General features: G+C 34.8%; 1 protein-coding gene across 1 annotated transcript in view; it reads right to left on the bottom strand.

The window, feature by feature from the left end:
* side-VI (sidestep VI transmembrane protein) overlaps positions 1-20542 on the bottom strand; it is a 740122-nt gene that overhangs the window by 110631 nt on the left and 608949 nt on the right. The window contains exon 7 of the mRNA XM_081732407.1: positions 1471-1634. Within this exon, the coding sequence (XP_081588533.1) occupies positions 1471-1634 (164 nt within the window). The remainder of the gene's footprint in view (positions 1-1470; positions 1635-20542) is intronic.

The following is a 20542-nucleotide window of genomic DNA, read 5'->3' as shown; positions in this document are numbered from 1 at the left end:
AAAATGGCTAGATTTTGAACTGTTAACCTATAACCCACATCCTAGATTTTAAACCCCTTTTTTGTGTGTATGATTATAAGTGAGTTATAGTAAAATTTGAAATGTTGAATATTATTCGCTGAAGACTAACAAGCAACATAAATGACTTTAAATTACAATAAAATCCATCAACAACTCATCTGATTGGTGAAAGTCAACAGCCATATTATCAGTTGAATTGAAATAAGTCATCACTGATGAAATCGCAGCTATCCGAGGCGTTGGAACTAGATGCAACATCGTTGGATCGTGGATTGGTTGTGCTTATGTAGACTTTCATTATCTCAATTTTCAGTAGTACTTCTATCGGCAGGTCATAGTCCTTACAAACACTTCTTATTTCTCCGTACACCCACACGAATCATTATGATTGCATTGAGAGTTTTCAAGCTAATTAGATACCCTATTTTTTCCCTTTAATAAACACAAAACAAACTCTGTCTCTTGAAGAAATCTTTAACTTTTACGGTTAGGAAAAGGAGGTGGTGAAGATGAGACATGAATGAAATGGAGGAATGAAAGAAGTGGGAGGAAACGGGAGAACCCCGAGAAAACTCACGAGAACGATGTTTGCCCACCACAAATTCCACACGGCTCGAGCTGGGATTGAACCAGGAGCCCCAAGCACCGGAGGTGAACGCTCTTACCACTGAGCCACCGCGGCCCCTCTGTGGCTTAAAGAACCAAACAGTTTACTAAATTTGTATTTAAAAAAAAAACTTTCGTTCTTGCAATGAAATGCGAAAATTAAAATAATTAAAAAGTAGCAAATGGGACCTTTGCGGGAGCGACATTAAAATTCTTTGAGTCGATAAGTATTGTTAATTAGTTGTAAATCTGTGGGTGGGGAGAGAGAAGAAGAATGAAAAACAAATGTTTGTTGTGTAATAAAACGCCCTCTGTACAGATAAATCAATTAATACCATATTATACAATGACAAATATGCTAATTTTTAAAAATTACACTTTCCCAAAGGAAAAGAAACTATTTTGAGAATTAATTTAACGGTTAATAAAAGAAAAGTCAAAAATGGCAAAAGAGTTTCATAAAATAAGCTATATTTAAGGCTATAAGCATTTTGTAGATTTGTATGGCTAAATACCTCTCCAAATAGGCTAGGTTTAGCCGAAAATATGTTAAATCGGCATCACTAATCAATTTTGTCTTCTTACATGCAGACCTAGATCTCAGTCATCTACGTACCAGGTATATCACTGAATCCTGTCATACGTAGGTTATGTGTTTTGAAATGTGGTAATTGAAGTGTGGTAATTATAATGTAATATAATGAACGTAGTGGATAATACTGAAAGATGGTGAAAACAATCAAGATTTTGTGCCAATTTAAAAAGAAATATTCGTTTACGTAAAAGTTACAACAACAGTAGCAGCAATTGAAATAAAAGATTTAAAAATGAAATTATACTTACATTTTGGGAAATGTACTTGTCTTCAAATCTCTTCAGATCTATATACCAGAAGATGTTGGCCGGTGGACGTGACCCAATAGATTGGCATACAATATGGTATGTGTTGTTGGCGGAGAGTGGAATGTCATTGTTGAAACGTCTTATTTTCACATCTGTTGGCTTAACTGTAAACAAAGAAGAAAATATACCACATTGTTAAATTGTATAAAATAAAGTGGACAATTTTAGTAGAACAAATATAAGTATTTCTCTAAATATTTATTCCTCGACCTCATGGACATTCCTTTGTCGAATATAGGTAACAACAGAAAAATTCTTGAGCAGCCAATTCAATTCGAAAACTTGGCGTGGGAGACACGGGTTCAATTCCCAGCGGGTGCTCATGTGGTTCGGATTCCATGTTTACCAGTAGACTCCACGTCTCATAGAGTTTACTGTGTTACAGTGCATATTAACAGTGTACTAAAGCCTTTGTATTTCAAGTGTGACCCTGCAGGCGCTGCTGTCGATGTGTGTTTTCCTTTATCTCCCTTAAAAAAGGAGGAACAACTTGCTGGGGCTGAGATCTTTCAATTGTTGAATGTGGAAGTGTTGCAACAATGAATTATTTCACGGCCTACGTTTGGCACTGCCTTGTTATCGATTCTAAGTAGCCTAAGATCTTCATTCGTCTATATCAAACGACTGAATGACAAATTGGCATCACAGCCGAGGACGTTCACTTTCCCCCCCCCTAAACAATGGGAGGATTTCCTCCGTAAGAGTGTTGTGGGGTAGGTACGAAGAGTGCTTCACATATTTTCCGAGGGCACAATTGAAATAGAAAAACACTAGATATTTTACATTGTCAGGTTGGATTATTGCTTGATTAAAAATAAAGTATGGTATATTTATCTTTCTTTCGTAATATAATAGTGAGTATTAACCCCTGCAGACTTAATGCCGGGATTCACGGACAATCCGTAACATCGAAACGAAGATTCCTCTTTTTATCAGATCAATTATGTATTAATATATTACCCTTAATACGTCCTAAATATTGGAAAAATGAACTTTCGAAGAATCGCTTAAATAAGTAAATAATAATAATAATAATAATAATAATAATAATAATAATAATAATAATAATAATAATAATAATAATAATAATAATAATGTTAGAAAAGGTATGTATATATTCATACATAGAGTAGGTGTATGCTTAACCTTATTCATTAACTTGTAATATATACAATTTTCAACAGGTGGTACAAGTTTTCAAAACAAGAGCCACATGGCATAGAGGGTAGCAAAGACGATGCCGACAGAAGAAAGAAAATGGCAATTCGTACAGAAAGTAACAAATAATATGTTTTTAATGTAACAATTCAAAAGTCATATGAGGAAGGTGCCACAATGCAAATAGCATCAAATGAAACCTAAAAAAAAGTGTAGTATATGGTCCATCATTCAAAACAACATGAGAGTTATAAATATAGTGTGATATTAATAAACAAAGTCTATATAATAAACAATAGAGATATCTCACTTCACATAAACCATTAGATTGCAGGAAAAGAAAGAAATAGGTGGAACGATATAGGAAAGCTGAAAACTTTGATGCAAATAAAAACTTTTGAGAGACCCATACGATCAACAAAAAGAGTTCGGAGTAATATGTCAATAAGATATCGATTAGCCATTTCTTTATTATATTTGTTGAGATATGTAGACGAATTCATTTTTATTCATTGATTTTGCTATCACATTAATGTTAATATTTCGTGTAATTTTTGACTATGTTCCATCTATTTTAGGACAATTTGATTTTATAACAGAATTTACCTAGCCCTTTCTACATTTAAACTGAATTTCAACCATCTTTCCCAAAGTCTGTTCACATCATTGCAACCGGATACCCTCTTTAAGATTATAAAATTCTTATAAGTACTAAAATGTTTTGACTTCTAAAAAATCATATTATTTCTTTAGGATTCCGTAAGAATAATCGCCATATTAAAAGAAAGTACTAAAAACTTAAACCAACTTTTCAACTTAGTTTAAATAAATAAGTAAAGCACAAAGTAATAAATTAATAACCTAAAATAAGTAAATAAATAAATAAAATGTAAATAAATTAGTTGCTAAATAAATAATTAGGTAAATAAATAAGCAAATAAATTAGGAACTAAAGAAATAATTCAAGATTAATTTTAAAAAAAAATTATTATCACTATCTGATATGATTTCTAGCACCTTTTCCTCTAACGAATTTGAAGTACTGGTGGTGAATTTGGAAGGAAAGGAGATAAAAAAAAGATCGTTAATATACACGACGAGGGTTAGAAAAAGAATATTTTTCGTGAAATATTAATATTTTCTCAACCCCTCATTTTTTACCCTCCCTAACACTTTCAATAGCACCAGGGGAGATTCTACACCAGAGAGACAAGAAAACGAACGCAACATGAATGAAAAAGCGCATTTCCCTTAGGCCTCTGTCAGACAGATAAAATATTCATAACTGCCTGAAACAGTGTGAGACAGAAAAAGGGTAGCAGTAAGGGAGGCTTTTTTTTTTTTTTTTAAGGCAGGGTGAGTAAGATTCTTTGGTTTGTCCCCAAGGTCCAAACTGCATAGAGGAGTAAGAGACTTGCTTACGTTTAAAGGAATACCCGAGACAATGAACAGTAAATAGCACCCAAACTCACTAACACCGGAAGGACCTCTATTTTACCTTTTTTTACGTCATAAAATAATTATATGTCGCTCTCCAGGCAGCATGTAAGTATGTTTTATTCATCCATTAATCGCTCTCTTGAGGGGCTGGGGAAACACAAGAAGCGCGTTAGAAAGAGGGAGGGAATTCTCAATACGAGAGAATGACAAAGATCTGAAATGGTAAGACTTTCGGAAGCAAGAAAACCATATTAAATGTGCAGGGGATGCTAATTCCCACCGTAGAGCTGTGGCTTAAATAACCATATTTGATGGTTTTGTGAGGATTACTTTATACCACTGAGAGATCGTTTCTCTTTTAATTACAAAAGAGAAACCTCAAATGTTGTATTCTTAGAATAAATTACGATTTTCTTTAATACTTCGGCAACAATCTCTTCTATTTTGGCGTTGTTTACAGCTTCTAAAAATACTCTTCTCCTCGCCAAGTCTTTACTAATATGCTTTGTCGAGGGACGCGGAATTAAATAAAATATGCTTTTAAAGGATTTTTACTCATCTGTAAGTTTAATCTATTTTGAAACATTTAATGTGTTACTCCGTCTGCGCTGAGAAAAGTCTACTTTGAACAATGTCTGTAACATCTCATGTTTTACTTCATCCATGGTGTAAGGAATGAGAGAGAGAGAGAGAGAGAGAGATTACTTTGAAAAATGTTTGCAAGAGCTAATGTTTTACTTCGTCCACCGTGCAAGGAGTGAGAAAGATTACTTTGAACAATGCTTACAAGAGATAATGTTTTAGTTCATAAATGGTGTAAGGAATGAGAGAGATTACTTTGAACATTCCTTGCAAGAGCTAATGTTTTACTTCATCTGTAGCCCAAGGAATGAGAAAGACTACTTTGAATAATGCTTCCAAGAGATAATGTTTTAGTTCATAAATGGTGCAGGGAATGAGAAAGATTACTTTGAACATTGCTTGCAAGAGCTAATGTTTTACTTCATTCGTGGCCCAAGGAATGAGAGAGACTACTTTGAACAATGCTCACGAAAGCTAATGTTTTATTTTGTTTGTATTGCAAAGAATAAGAAAAACTATTTTAAACAATTTTTACACGTTTAAATCTTTAATTTTATAGTTTGTTGATTGAGTTTTTTTCTTTTTTTTAATGTTTACACCATACAAAGCCTTCATTACTTTTCGAATCCTCACTGATTCAGGCATGAATGCTCTTGTATTTGTCAACTATAAGTATTATACAACCACAGAGTACATATTGCAAATTGAGAAAACTTATGCACTATGACTCTTTAGTTGACCTTTTTCTCTTGACGTAGCAATTATTTACTTTTGTGATATTCGAAAATTTTCGTATTTTTCTTTCTCTTCTTCCCTTCCCCATACATTTATTATGTCCTTCAGAATATCATTTCCTTAAAAGGAATTTCGAATTAGTTTATTTTCTGTTATTGTGTTATACATTTCTAATATTGTTCCCCAGTCTCTTATACTGGATCTTATTTACTATTTATGGTCAGGTAATTTGTAGTTAATTACTTCTCTTGTTTTATAATCTTAAATAATGATACCATCCTGAGTAGTAATCCAAATCGCACTTTACTTCCTCCCTCGTTTGCTTCAGTAAACTGAAGAAAGAACACTAAACTATAGTCTTTGATGTTGTTTGTTATTTGCGTTTCATATTATCAATAATCAATCTGCAAAAAATGATACTCTGAGGGTCATTTTTTAAAATTTCTAGTGACTTTCTGATAATATTAGCAGAGGAACAAGTGTTCTACCAAATTATATTATAATGTAATTATATCAAATATGATAGAATATCTCTGTCAGTTAACAAACTTAAACTTTATAAGAAGAGCATACAACTAGCTTTGGAGAACTTCAAACAATCTATACAGCTTTGTAGCTTTCCACATCTTTAGTATTTTGTTTCATGTATAGAGCAATGAATTCGAAATGATGCTCATAAAAATTTTACACTATCAATATGCTTAATCACATTTCAAATAAACCTTTTCAAATGTATTTTACGTAAAGCTCAAAAGTAAGGCAAAATCTCTATAATAGAGTTAATGTTTCTCAACGACACAGCAAGTGCTTTTTAAAACCGAGTCCTAATTTTCGAAAACTGTTTAAGGTTATACAATACATAGTATAAAAATTATAAATTGATAAAGTCATTCTACGAACATAATGAATAGCATTTTTTAACGTTTAAAGATACGCGTCATTACACAATATACATCAATAATAAATTATCTCCCTCGTGGCTATATGGTTAACTATACGCGGTCTTTTGGCACTTTCCCTGGCTCGTTTCTTGGCGGGATCTCATGTGGTTTTAATTCAACGTTAAGCTGTAATTCCACGTCTCATATAGCCTCGCTGTTGAACGGAAACGCTAAACCCCAAACTCAACTTCTAGAGCAAATATATTTTAAGTGTTGTTATATCACACTCATCGTGGATCTCTCATGAAGCTAAAGGATTCTGAGAATTTCGAGATGAAATTAAGAAAATATCAAAAAAGAAAAGAAAGAAAAGAAAAGAAAGAAAGAAAGAAAGAAAGAAAGAAAGAAAGAAAGAAAGAAAGAAAGAAAGAAAGAAAGAAAGAAAGAAAGAAAGAAAGAAAGAAAACACGGGTAAATGTTGTATGTAAATTTACAGAACGAGCCAAGTCTTGGAAACAAGTTGAGAAAAGCTTTTTGAGAATGGAAAAGAATTTTTTAAGAATCGAGACAATACGAGACTACAAAGTTTACAAAATGAGACAAGAAAACCTTATTTTTTGTCTCGCGGGCAACAGTAAGTATTGTTTATATCGAAGTCAATTTCAACTAGTTATTACCACAGCATGCTTTTATAGGCTCAGAGTAATAACACAGAAAATCAATAAGAGGCAAAGTAGGAAGAAAGATGGAAGAGATAGAAAAATAATAAATTTGGGATTTGAAATCTTTCAGTTTAACGTCACATAATTATGCCTGTGAGGCTAAGGGAGACAATGATTAAGATAAGCGAATGATGACGGAAGAATTTGTGGAATGGGAAAGTGGAAGGAAACGGGAGTGCCCGAGAAAATCCACGGATACGATGTTTTGCACCACAAACTTACTTTGCTAAGGATCGAACTGGGGACCTCCCAGCACAAGATGTAAGCACTCTACCACCGAGCGTTCGTGCCCCCCTCCGCGAAAAAATAGTGTGGAGAAGTGTTACCAATGTTCGAGTGAGTTGGATCTACGAGTACTGAACTTGTGTCGTCACTGTGTTCTTATTTGCCTGACAATATTGTCTTTTCTTGAGATTGGTTATACGTTTCGCTCTTTATGTCTGCTTGCAAGGATTACTGAAGATCAAGAAACAATCTATAATGTCACAGAATTGGAAATGCTTGGTTTCGTAATGCATACGCTATCGAAAGACTTTATCTTTTTTTTTAAAGGAATCAAAATCTATAATATTCTCTTTCGTTCTAATTTGTGTGAGGTAAATATGAACAACTATTTTAATAAGGTATTCATTAGTTGCTTCGTGGCCTCAAATACTATGAAACAACAATGTATGAAAATACCAAATTCAAATGAGTTAGGAGTAGGAACAAAGTAGCTCAGTGTGCAGGGAAACACATTAAGAGTCTTCATCCCGGCGAAATTAAAATACCGCTAATTTTACAGTAATTATGTGATATCTTCAAATAGATAAAATAGAATTGAAATGTGGAAAAAGAGCGCCCTAGACAATATTATTTTACATGAGAAACCGTTATCACGACTCACTTATCTGCTTTCGATATCGAGCCATTTTGAAAATCGGCATTTATTTTCGCGTTTCTAAACATCTGAAAACGGAAAGCCACTAGGTGACTTGTGATAAAGGTACCTCACGCAAAATAATATTGTCTAGGGCGCTCTTGTTCCATATTTCAGTTATCTTTTATCTATTTGAAGATATCACATAATTACTGTAAAATTAGCGGTATTTTTAATTTCGCCGGGATGAAGACTCTTAAGGGGATTCGCGTCTCTCTGAGGAACATGAGCGTTTTATAACTGTTATTGATATTTTTGTGTTAGTGTCCCTGCTGAGTGGTAATAATGCAAGAAGGGAAACAAGGTTATGAACTATAAGGTGTCCACATAAAGAATGCAACTTTTGAAATGGTTACTATTTCTGTTCCAGTAAGTTGGCAGCACTTGAAGTTACACGATTTTCATCTGCTATCTTTGTGGTCACGGAGCACCAAATAACGCATGATCGTCATCTGTTTTCAGCACTGGTAGGAATGGAGCGCTTCGCGACGACGGCTCAGCGTGTTATCATACTGAACACTTATTACAAATGTTGTGAATGTTGTAAATTACTAATAGAGAAGAGAACAACTAACCACAAAGACAACAGATGAAACTCGTGTAACGTTCACTGCTGCCAACTCACTAGAACAAAAATGGCGGGCATTTCAATAATTGCGTTCTTTCTGGAAAACGCTTTATTATTATCTTTTACGTGGTAGTGATCAAATCTAGTTATATGTCTACTAAAAACAGGGAATTCGTGTTATTATTCAGTTCAAAATTATTTGTGGTCGCGAATTCTGTCGAGGAATTTGGAGCTCAAAATACAAAAAACAATAATCATGCCTGTTGTACTGTATGGTTGCGAAACATGATCGCTTACTCTGAGGGAAGAACATAGACTGAATGTATTTGAGAACAAGATCCTGAGACGAATCCAAGAGGAACGGGAATGAGGAATGGCGGAAACTTCATAGCGACGAACTACAAAATTTATACGGTTTACCAAACATTGTTAGGGTCATCTAGTCTAGGAAGCTTAGATGGGCAGGTCATGCAGCTAGGATGGAAGAAGGTAGAAACGTTTTCAAAGTTGTCACTGGAAGACCAATCAGAAAACGACCATTAGGAAGACCTAGGGAGGACAATATCAAGATGGATCTCGCAGAGATAGGAATAAAAGTAGAAACTGGATCCAGTTGGCTAAGGATAGAAGTCAGTGGAGAGCTTTTGTGAATGCGGCATTGAGCCTCCGGGTTCCATAAGCCATAGTGTTAGTTAGTTTAGTGATCATCTCTGGTACCAGGAGTCTCTGGTTTGATCCCGCGTTAGGTGAGTTTGTGGTGATTATAATCGTGTCTGTGTGTTTCTTTACGGACTTCTCTCTTTTTTATGATTCCACGACTTCTTTCATAATTATCTACGTTCACACTAATCATCCATCTTATTCTGTTCAAACAGAGTAAACGGGAGCATAAAAACTAAATATTTCATTTCTGAAATGGTATCGGGAAAAGAAAAGCTGGAAGCAATGTCATTTACGATGGATATTTTCGCTTAGTTTTTGTTTGTTTGTTTGTTTTAAAGAGTATGTATCATACTTTCTCTTTGGTGCCGGTCCCTTTACATCGCAAAGAAGATATATCCTTTCGATCTAGAGCTCAGAAATGCAAGAGACCAGACAGAACGAAAACTAGGTCAATGTATGCCATAGAGAAGTGACAAATACCGCTCTAAATCAGGTATGAAAAATAGAACTGAAAAAAAAAATACAAATATATTGGAGAAACAAAAAAAAAAATAATAAATAAATAAAAAAAGGGGAAAAAAGGACGGCGAGTGCTTTAGGGATTGATAACACGTTGCCTTATGAAATATGCAAAGTGGATGTGTTAGCCATGACGGTAGTGCAGAAGTTTTGACATGGGGGAACCACAAACTTCCCACGGGAATAAATTCGTGGACAGGTATGCTGTCAACACTCTTTCCACATGTTTCCATGTTCTGCCAATCCCAACTGTCTTTTGCCTCAATTTTTACTCGTTTTTTTATTTATTCTTTTTTTTTCATATATTTCTCCATCATCCCAATACTACAACACCCTCCAGCCATTTCTGATGCTACTATCCGTTGTACTAGTCATTTCTCCCTCTTTCAAAACTCATACCAACTCCACAAAGCACAAAAACACATACACCTTCACAGATCAACCCTACTACATAGTACACATACATATACATATACATTCATATACTGTATTAGGGACACAGACTAATCATTCATTTTTCATTATATTCCACGATTGCATGCTCTTTTTTTTCTTTGCCGCCTATGATGTGCCGAATTCATTTTTAATACGGCTTATTGTCCTTTGTGTCGTATTAATCTGAAAAATCTAGTTTCAAATCCTTATTAATGGATCGTCAAATCCAGAAAAAAATCTTGTCGACAAAATTGACAGATAAATAAAATATGCGAAGTAAGATTATTTTTTTACCGAAACTACTCAAGTATATTAAAGTTTGGATTTTTTAAAGTATACATATGAAATGGCACGCAGAGATATGTCCAAAATTCAGCTGCAAATCCGTTAAAAAACAGGAAAGAAAAATGACTATATTAATGTATACGTAACACTATACTGTTACGGAGATATACAGGGTGTTTTCATTGGATAACTGGGCGACCATTATGCAGAAAAGGTGACTGTCTTCATCGAAATGATGGTTGTTTTGAACATCTCCACTAATAACGCTGCGACCATTGTGGTACCTTGTTCTTGCCTCATCCCAAGAGGGTATGCTATTCCCAAAGTATTTGAATGTTTGCTGTTATCGTCCCATTTGTTTATGGTACACTCATTGGCTGTTTCCATTCTTTCAGCATATCAATATTTCTCTCAGCGCACTGATAGTTTGCCCTGTATTTCCACACCCTGCGGAATGTTATGTGTCTTGTGGATTACCTTTTGCATCTCCGGAACGGTGTGGTGTCACGTAAAAGTATAGATATAATCTGTTTTCTTACATGTCCTTTGAATAATCACCTGTTGAAGCTTGGACATACATTTGCGTTCTATCCTATATAAACACTAATGTTTCTTCTCAAAAAATAACCTTGAGTTCAACATCCCACAAATTTGCCTTTGAGGCTTAGAGGCATGATAATGAAACAGCACTGTTAATATTCATGTACTAAAGCGGGCTTCGAACCCGTGAGACAGATTTTTCGTTAGCTAACCTATAATGACTTAGATCAGTTATCCCAGCAGGAAACAAACTGACTAAACAACTGAATACTTATACATCCTAGTAAGCAGTCAAATTTTTAACTATCTGGTATCACAACCTACAAAGGCGATATGGTCGACCAGAAGCCTTTTAGCTGTTTTATATGTGCTTATTCCATTTGCTACCACCCTCGTTATTTCTGACTATCTAACGAGAGTGCTTTGCATCTTAATTCAAACAATTTTCCAATTAGATCACAATTTTGAGTCAATACTAACAGAAATGAATGAATTCAGAACCATGCAACTAGCTTTCAGGTACAGCTGAGAACTTCAGCGTTTAATAATAATTGGAAAAAATATATGAATGGCGGTCAAGTAGTATCAGAATTGACATAATCACTATCCTCCATAGCTTCCCGCTCCAGGCTTATTCTGTGTAATAGTTATTTACAACTTCACCATAAGCGACGTAGGAGCACACTTTAATGATTGCAGGGAGGGTAGAGGAAATAGACACAGCAAAGGAGGGGAGACAACGAGGTAAAAAAATGGAGTAAACAAGTGATGGCAGTGCACGTTACTCGTATATTCAAGGATAGTGTACCTATAGGGCCTTGGCTACGCCATTTATGTTCTTCCCGCATTACCTAACATGCCAACAGGCTTTCAAAAGATACCATATTTGCCCCAGGACAGCCAGCCTCACAGCAGAAACTTTAATTATAATGGAAATATCCAGAGAATTTCATTTAAATTTCAATAGGAAGTTCCTCTCACGGGACAAGGTTTGAATGTTAAAAAGTCATCCTGTGATTACTACCAAAGAACACAGAAATCTTACACGACAATTCTGCAGAAATTTCAGAATAATTGGATTTCAAGCAAAATTTCTAGCGTACATCTAAACTTCAAGGAAATTTCTAGCAGACATTTAGATTTCAAGCGGAATTTCTAGCGCGCATCTGAATTTCAAGCGGGATTTCTAGTGGACATACGGATTTTAAGCAAAATTTCTAGCAGACTTTTGGATTTCAAACAAAATTTCTAATGAAAATTTGACTTTCAAGTGGAATTTCTAGCGGACATTTAGATTTCAAGCGAAATTTCTAATGGACATATGAATTTCAAGCGGTATTTATAGCAGATATCTGGGCTTCTAAAAGATATTCACGGGAATTCCATTGGAAAAACTTGAATGTCCGGAGAAGAACGACTCTTGGAATCCAAAGAACATCTTTGTGCTATGCGAGTTGTTCTGTTGTCACCACAACCATCAACGATGGATTGAGGATTCTGTTGTCTTCTTGTTCTCCCTTATTGATTACTGAACATCGTAGCAGTAAATTTTGATATTTGAGAGTATTTAATTACTAATGACTGCTGTGGAAAACAAAAGAGAGAGATAATGAGGGGCAGTTAATGATGACGGAAAAATTGATTAATGGAAAAAATGGTACAAAACGGAAAAATCTCAAGAAAATCTATGGATGTAATTGTTGTTCTAGGTTTCTGCTTTTTGAATATTTTCTATTTGTTTTGAAGATATTACAGAAAAATTCTAAAATTAGTAGTAATTTAATTTCCCTGTAGTGAAGACCCTTAAAAGAAAGGTCCGTTCTGTATAACCTTGGTATTGGGTAGGAAGGCAACTCAAATACACCAAATGCTGGAGAGTAATACTACTGGTCTTATAAATACCTTATGTACAACAAAATTTCAAAATCATTTAACTTTGAGAGGGTAATATTAGCAACACTATTATAGAAATATTGGTTAAAATCATTCTAAAACTCCACAATGTAATGTAATTTAGAGTATGACATAAATTTTCAGCCTTCAACGTATATGAGGCTTAGACATATAGCTTAACATGGAATCCAAACCTTATTAACTCTCATTAAGTCTCATCGGGAATCGAACCCGGTTTCCTGCGCCTAATATAGGCATGCGCTTAGGATATCTATATTAACCACATAACCATGAGAAAGTTCTGCATATAGGCCTGATGGATATAAATAAATGTATTAGAGTAAAAAAACTACTACTGTTGCACACGAGACGAGACAATTTTTGTAGAAGTCCAGTCTCGTATCAGTTCTCAAAGAATTATTTCTCTTTTTCTCTCGTCTCGACTTTTAAAAATCTAGTTTTGTAAATTTATGTACAAAATATATGCCTGATGTTTTCTCTAAATTTCATCTAGAAATTAACAGAATCCTCCCGCCCCACGAGCAGCTCAAGATCCTCGTGATATAAGAACACTTAAACCATATTTATTACTGGAGTATATTGTGTAACTTAAACGTTGATAAATGCTCTTTATTGGATTTGTACACTGGTGTTCAAATGTGAAACAAATGAAAGTGTGAACGTGAACAAAAGCAAGGATAGGAATGGCGAAAGAAGTCTTTAGAAGAAAGAAAAAAAACTGTTTTCTCGGACCTTGAATAAAGAGTTGAGAGAAAGATCTATAAAACGCTTCGTGTCAGGGTCAGAAACATGGACATTACGCAACAATGACAAATAGTTGGAAGCCTTCGAAATGTGGGTGTGGAGAAGAATGGAAAGAATTAGCTGGGTGAAGCGGAAAAAGTAATGAGAGGGTGATAGAAATAGTAGGGGAGAAAAGAACAATTTTAGATGTTATTAAGAAGAAGAAGAGAAATTGGTTGGGACATTGGCTTAGAAGGAGCTGTATTATAAGGGACGTGTTAGAGAGTATAGTAGCAGGAAAGAGAGGGAGAGGGCGAAGGAGACTACAGGTATGAAAATAGAAAGACTGTACCGGAAAAGAAAGAGGTTAGCGGAAGGCCGTGGAGCATAGAATCTTCTCAGTTGCAGCAATTCACCTGCCAACAATGGCAGAATACGTATGATGATGATGATGATGACACTAGCGTGGCCCACGAGACTCAAGAAATTTCTCGTCTCCAAAACCAGGCAAGAAGTTTCGTTTCTAGTTTCGTCTCCAATTTTAAACATACAGACCTACTTCTCGTTTCGACTCTTATCTTATGGGCAACACTACAACTTACTAATAGACACATTTGTATTACTATCATCTTATTTTTTTAAACTTTTTTTTGAGTAATAACGAAATATGCAGACGAATGTATGTTATTCAAAACACCAGTCATGTAAATCATTGAGCATTTGCAGAAGAACAGCATGTGGCGGGGTTTTGCAATGGAGCGGCAGAGTTGTTCGGTAATGCATTTACTCACTCCATCACAACGCAACCACATGTTCAAACTTTTGACAGGATAGGTGCTGTTTGCAGAGGTTGATTGACGTGTATTTCAATCTGGTATTTTCGGGGGATAATGCGGGATCACGAGTATGGTTACATCAGACCCCAAAGCCTGAGCTATGTAGCGCAGATTGAAACCACATATCGCAACTAGAAGGTTTCCTTCTCATATAAAACGCCTAGAAAAGAATATTCATAATACGCACATATTATCCACATACAAAGGGCTTAATCCAAAAAGTAGTTATTAGTGTTCATCTCTTCGTCATTATTCTACGTACAAATCAATAGCGGACTATTGCGTCCTCACTTTTATCAGTTCGTTGAATGAGAAGATATATCTATAAAACCAACATGCGGATAGATTCCCAGAATAGTGAATAAAGAGACTTGTTTTATGTCTTCATAAACTTTCTCTCCCTCTCTCTCTCTGTATATATATATATATATATATATATATATATATATATATTTCCTTCCTGATGTACAGGTTGCATATGAGCTAGAGTATGTTGTAGATTTTAAACTGTTGTAGATTGTTATAGATTAAGATATGGATTGCAACGTTAACGTCTCTGTTACCCATGAAGATGTTAACAGATTAACACCTTAAAGAACTTTGTCAATATAATCTTTCCAGCTGTGTACTGAAAAAAAAAGGTTCATAACTCCTCCTTCGTTCAAGTTTTACCGTATGGAGTAACGGACCAGTGGATGAATGTACTAACAGTTATTATTATTATTATTATTATTATTATTATTATTATTATTATTATTATTATTATTATTATTATTATTATTATTATTATTATTATTTAGTATTCTGTCTTTCGGCAAGTCCTAGGACTAATGAGGTTTTTATTTTACTTTATTTTAGTTTATTTTATTTTGTTTTACTTTATTTTACTTTATGGTCCTTGGAAATGTTTCTTCCATGTTTCCCGATCTTCAGCTTCCTCTTTTAACTACCAATATTTTCTTCTATTTTTCAAATCATCGATCAGTTTTTTCTTCTTCTTTCTTTTCCTCGCTTTCGTTCTATATTTCCTCCTATGGCGGTATGAAGAAGACAATTTTTTTCGCAACATATGTCAAATCCAATTCGCCTTCCTGCGAAAGATGCTGTCTAAATGCGTCCTCTTCTCTCCTATTCGTTTTAAAACATCTTCGTTTGTTGATCTTTCTGTTCATTTTATCTTCTCCATCTTCCTCCAACACCACACGTCGAAGCTCTCTAAATATATCTTATCTAACTTCCGTAATGTGCACGTTTCTGAACCATACGATCCAATACTTCATATATAGCACTTGACTAACTAATTTTTTCATTCAATGTTAAGAATGTTAAGCCTGCTAGTTAAGAGAGTTTTTTTTTTCTTTTTGTTTCTTTGGCTATAGTAATGCTTGATCTGATCTTATTGGTGCAGTACACGTGTCTCATCAAAATACTTCTCAGGTACTTAAAATTATCTTTCTCTTCAAGTTCTCTTTGTTCCACTCTGACCCGTAGGGAAGCATTCTCACCGGATATTATCATGACTTTCGATTTTTCCATGTTGATTTCCATTCGATATAGTGTTCTAGGGTCAACTATGATTGTACTAAGAGTACAATCATATAATTCCCAATGAGTGATTATAATAAGATGTACTTTAATTTCGATTGTTGGTATTTGAAACGATTTCCTCAAACGTTAATTTCCTTAAAAGTATTACGCTTAATATATATTTAATTTTTCTGTTGAAAATAGTGTTCCTTTCCAACATCAGTACTATATGAAACAAAGGACACATAGTTTAAAATGGAATTCGAAAGACCGCAATGCGTTCAAATCATGATTCTCTCTGATCGTGTATCAAACCTGTGATCTGTAACCATATGCACGAAAATCGAACGCATTAGGCACTAGACCAGAGAACACTGCGTGGATAGTATTTTGTTAAAATAATAAAAGTGAGGTTGTAAGTGATGGGAGTGTGCTGACTTATTACTTGAAACAAAAATGCATGAGGCTTCTATAAATTTGGTTCTTATTCACAAAGGATGATACAACCAATTCTTGAGCAACCGCCATCTTGACAATACAAGGACGCATTATTATAAGGCAGTGAATACCTCCAATGATTCATCAATTTATTATTAGCACACCAAGACTACTGAACATAATAAAATTCCATACTATCCGAATATGATACACTACTTTTTACCTTGTTGTTGGGAGTTCTAGCAAAGATAGGGTTGGAGTGGAAAGATAGAAGACTCATAAGAAACTTATACATGAACCAACAAGTAAGTGTTAGGTTAGGGAAGAACTGACGGAAGAGAGTGCAATTGGAAGGGGAGTTCGACAAGGATGCTGCCTCTCGCCAACACTATTTAATGTCTATCTAGAAGAGATAGTGAAAAAGAGCCTACATGATGATGATGGATTTCGGTAGGAGGTAGAATGATTAGATGCATAAGATTTGCAGACGATATGGCGGTTTTTGCAGAATCTGAAAAGAAAATCAATAAAATGTTAGAAAAAACTGAGAAAGGGCTTTGAAGAGTATGGGATGAAAATAAATGTTAGACAGACAGAAGACATGGTGATTGGAACGAAGGGGTCTGTGTCAAATATAAAAGAAGGAGGGGAGAAAATAGAACAAGTGAATAGTTTACGATACCTGGGTAGTATTCTTAGTAGTGACATGAAATGCGAACGTGAAATAAAAGCAAGGATAGGAATGGCGAAAAAAGCCTTTAAAAGAAAAAAGTCTGTTTTGTGGGACCTTGAACAAAGAGTTGAGAAAAAGACTCATAAAATGCTTCGTGTGGAGTGTTGTACTGTATGGGGCGGAAACTGGACATTACGTAAAGGTGACGAAAATCGACTGGAAGCCTTCGAAATGTGGGTGTGGAGAAGAATGGAAAGAATTAGTTGGGTCGAGCGGAAAACGAATGAGAGAGTGTTAGAAATGGTGGGTGAGAAAAGAACACTTTTAGATATTATTAGGAAGAGGAAGAGAAACTGGTTGGGACATTGCCTAAGAAGAGATTGTATCATGAGGGACGTCCTAGAGGGTATGGTGGCGGGAAAGAGAGGGAGGGGCCGAAAGAGACTACAATTAATGGATGATATTAAAACAGAAAGATCATACGCGAAGACGAAGAGGTTAGCGGAGGACCTTGGAGCATGGAAGCTTCTCAGCTGCAGCAAGTGACTTGCCAATAAAGGCAGAATACCTATGATGATGATGATGTCTTTTTACCTAAAAAAAATATACAATTTTCAGTAATATGGCCACAATGGTTCAATGGTAGAACTCTCATCTCTGGTAGACCCTACGTGGGGTCTCCGGTTCGATGCAAGCTCATGTCAAGTAAGAATTATTGTATAGAAACACTGTATGCGTGGATTTTTTTAGGGTTTTTCCGTTACCTTTCGCTTTCTTCATTCCACCACTTCATTTATTGTCTTCATCATCTCTCTTATTGTCAGCTCATAATTGTGGGACATTAAACTTTAAAAAATCAATATATATCCTGATCGCCAAATCCTATTATATCATTTAGGATTCCGATTATAATTACGAAAACAGTAATGACAATTATGTACACAAAGAGGGGAACAAACATATTCTAATATTTATTCCATTAATACGTATTTTATTCCAATATTACCATCATTCAATATAACTCATGAAAGTTGTGTCATCCACAACGTCTAACTCCTCAAAATATCAGTTCGGACGTTCTCGAAAATCGGACGGCATTGCACTAATAATCGGGCTAGTACTTTTGGATGTTGGCATTTTTTTCTTTAGATCAAGAACAAGGTGCTCGAAAGTACTCAATATGTTAAATGTTTTCTCCAGCTGTAATTCAAGTAATCTTCTAGCAGTTTTATTTTTTTCATACCTTTATTTCTTTATTTCCTTAGCCTGCTCCTAATACGACTTTCTGCCTTTTCTTCTTCTTTTGTAATACTTTTTAAAAGTTTATTACCATGATTTTATTCAAAAACCATATTTCATTGTATATACACAGTAGCATTATATTTTTTCATGATGTATGAAATGATACAGTTGACAGTTAAGGTTTTCGGTAACCTCTAAGATTCTACCTCCAGGTATAATACCAGAGGGACCTTTAGAGCAAGCAAAACGTTATATTCGATGCTTCTTCTGACTTTTCATCTATTTCACTTTTCGTTTCATCTTTTTATCTCCAGCTGTGTGATTTAAGAGTACTATACGTTTCATCAGAATCATCCTATAGAGAAATAGCCTACTAAATGTATAGCTAAGATATATATATTATATCTTTTTACAGTACGATACGTTGTAAAATATATGAAAATATACCTATATCATGTAATCATCTCGTATATAATGTATTATTGTAATATAGTGGTTTTTCTATTAATCTCCAATTACAAAAAAAGGCTGTTAAAGTAAGTAAGTACATATTTTAAGTAAGTTAGGTGGTAATGGTTTTGCTATTACATCATGTATATATAAATACTCCGAAGCTGAGATTGTACTTGTATATTACATTGATCATGATCGATTTCAACAATAAATAATAGGCATGATTGGGAAGCATCATAAACAAACAAACAAGACTTACTTAACCAAAAGTGATTACTTTTTATTTTTCAAAATTAAAACTATAGCTGGAAAATTAGTATATCCCAATATTCATAGCGCGTTTTTCTAAAATTATATGCATATACAAAGATTTCCTGATAGTGGTGACTGTTTTGTTATTAGTGCTTGGTTTTGCTCTGGTAAGCTATTATCAATGAAGGTCACGCTAACTGATCTCAATAAGCTTCCCGCTAGTTCAGACTAGCACTCCCTCGAGCTCAGACTTGCTACCCCCAACTCGCGCTAAAGACTAAGGGTTTGGGCTCACTATTCTCAGTAAGGATCGAACTCACTAAGGCTTTCTACTCCTAACTCACGCTAAAGACTAAGAGTTTGGGCTCAGTATTCTCCATGAGACTCGAACTCGCTTATATTTGCCCTCACAAGCCTGATTGAAGCTCTCGTCCGCACTGGTGAACGATTCATTAATGGGACTCAAGTTCACACGTGCTCGCGTTTAAATATGTATTAAGTTAGAGGCTGATTGAGCAAAGCTAGTGAACATGAATATCTCTGTTTTGTAAAGTTTGGAAAAAGAAAAACAGCTAGAAAGTGCGAACTAAGTTTTATTAAATTGGATAAATTTTTTGATCAGTACCGGGCGAAAGAAATGAAATGAAATGAAATACTTCAGTTTTAAGCCCCACTCCTATGCCAGCTAGACTAGAGGAGACGATGATCATAAGAATGAAGGCAATGATGGAATGAATAATGTAGGAGAAAACGGGAGAATTCCGAGAAACCCGACGAGCACGGTGCTTGTCTGCCACAAAGCCTACTTGGCGCGATCTGGTATCGATTCAGGAACCCTACTCGGATGAAAGAAAGACAGACAAATGTTTATAATGTCAAAGTGTCAAATGGTAAAAACTCGGTTGTGCTCTCTTCAAAAATATTCATCTTTCATATGCATATATATATATACGGTTTTTTCTTACTTCGAAACGACATGCTACTGCAAAGTTTATTAGTAAAACTTTGACACACTAGATAAACTCACGAAAGTATAAAATTGGTCATGTATGTCATCATATATATGTGTGTGAATGAGTAAATGCATAGAAATAGAAGACATCACGAGAAGTGATTCTCGTTTAACACGAGAGATTCCTAGTCGAAGAGGTACTTCAGCAAACTGGTCGATAGACTATTCTGAAAGTTGAAGAAGTTGAAGTAGTAGTATTAGGCCTATATATAATTCTAAGGATTCACTGTGTTGGTGATAGATAAGAAAAAGAAAGAAACGTATAAGAAAAAGAAAAATAAAGCAAATGAATTGGTAGGAGAATGACAAATATCGTATTTTATAACCGTTTCTCTCAGTTATGTAGAAGAATATAGGAATTGAATGTGCTTCAGAATCGTAATAGAGGTCAGTTTTATTCCTGCTCACGAGCAAACGATCTAAGATCTCGGAGCTCGAATTGAGTAATATTCCTGTTTACATACGCATTGAAGTTCGATGGTTTATTTCCTGTTA

The sequence above is a fragment of the Thermobia domestica genome, chromosome 11, assembly GCF_964235325.1.
Source record: "Thermobia domestica chromosome 11, izTheDome1.hap1.1, whole genome shotgun sequence".
NCBI classification, from domain to species: domain Eukaryota; kingdom Metazoa; phylum Arthropoda; class Insecta; order Zygentoma; family Lepismatidae; genus Thermobia; species Thermobia domestica.
The sequence above is the reverse complement of the archived record's forward strand: the minus strand, read 5'-3'. Positions and strand labels throughout refer to the sequence as shown.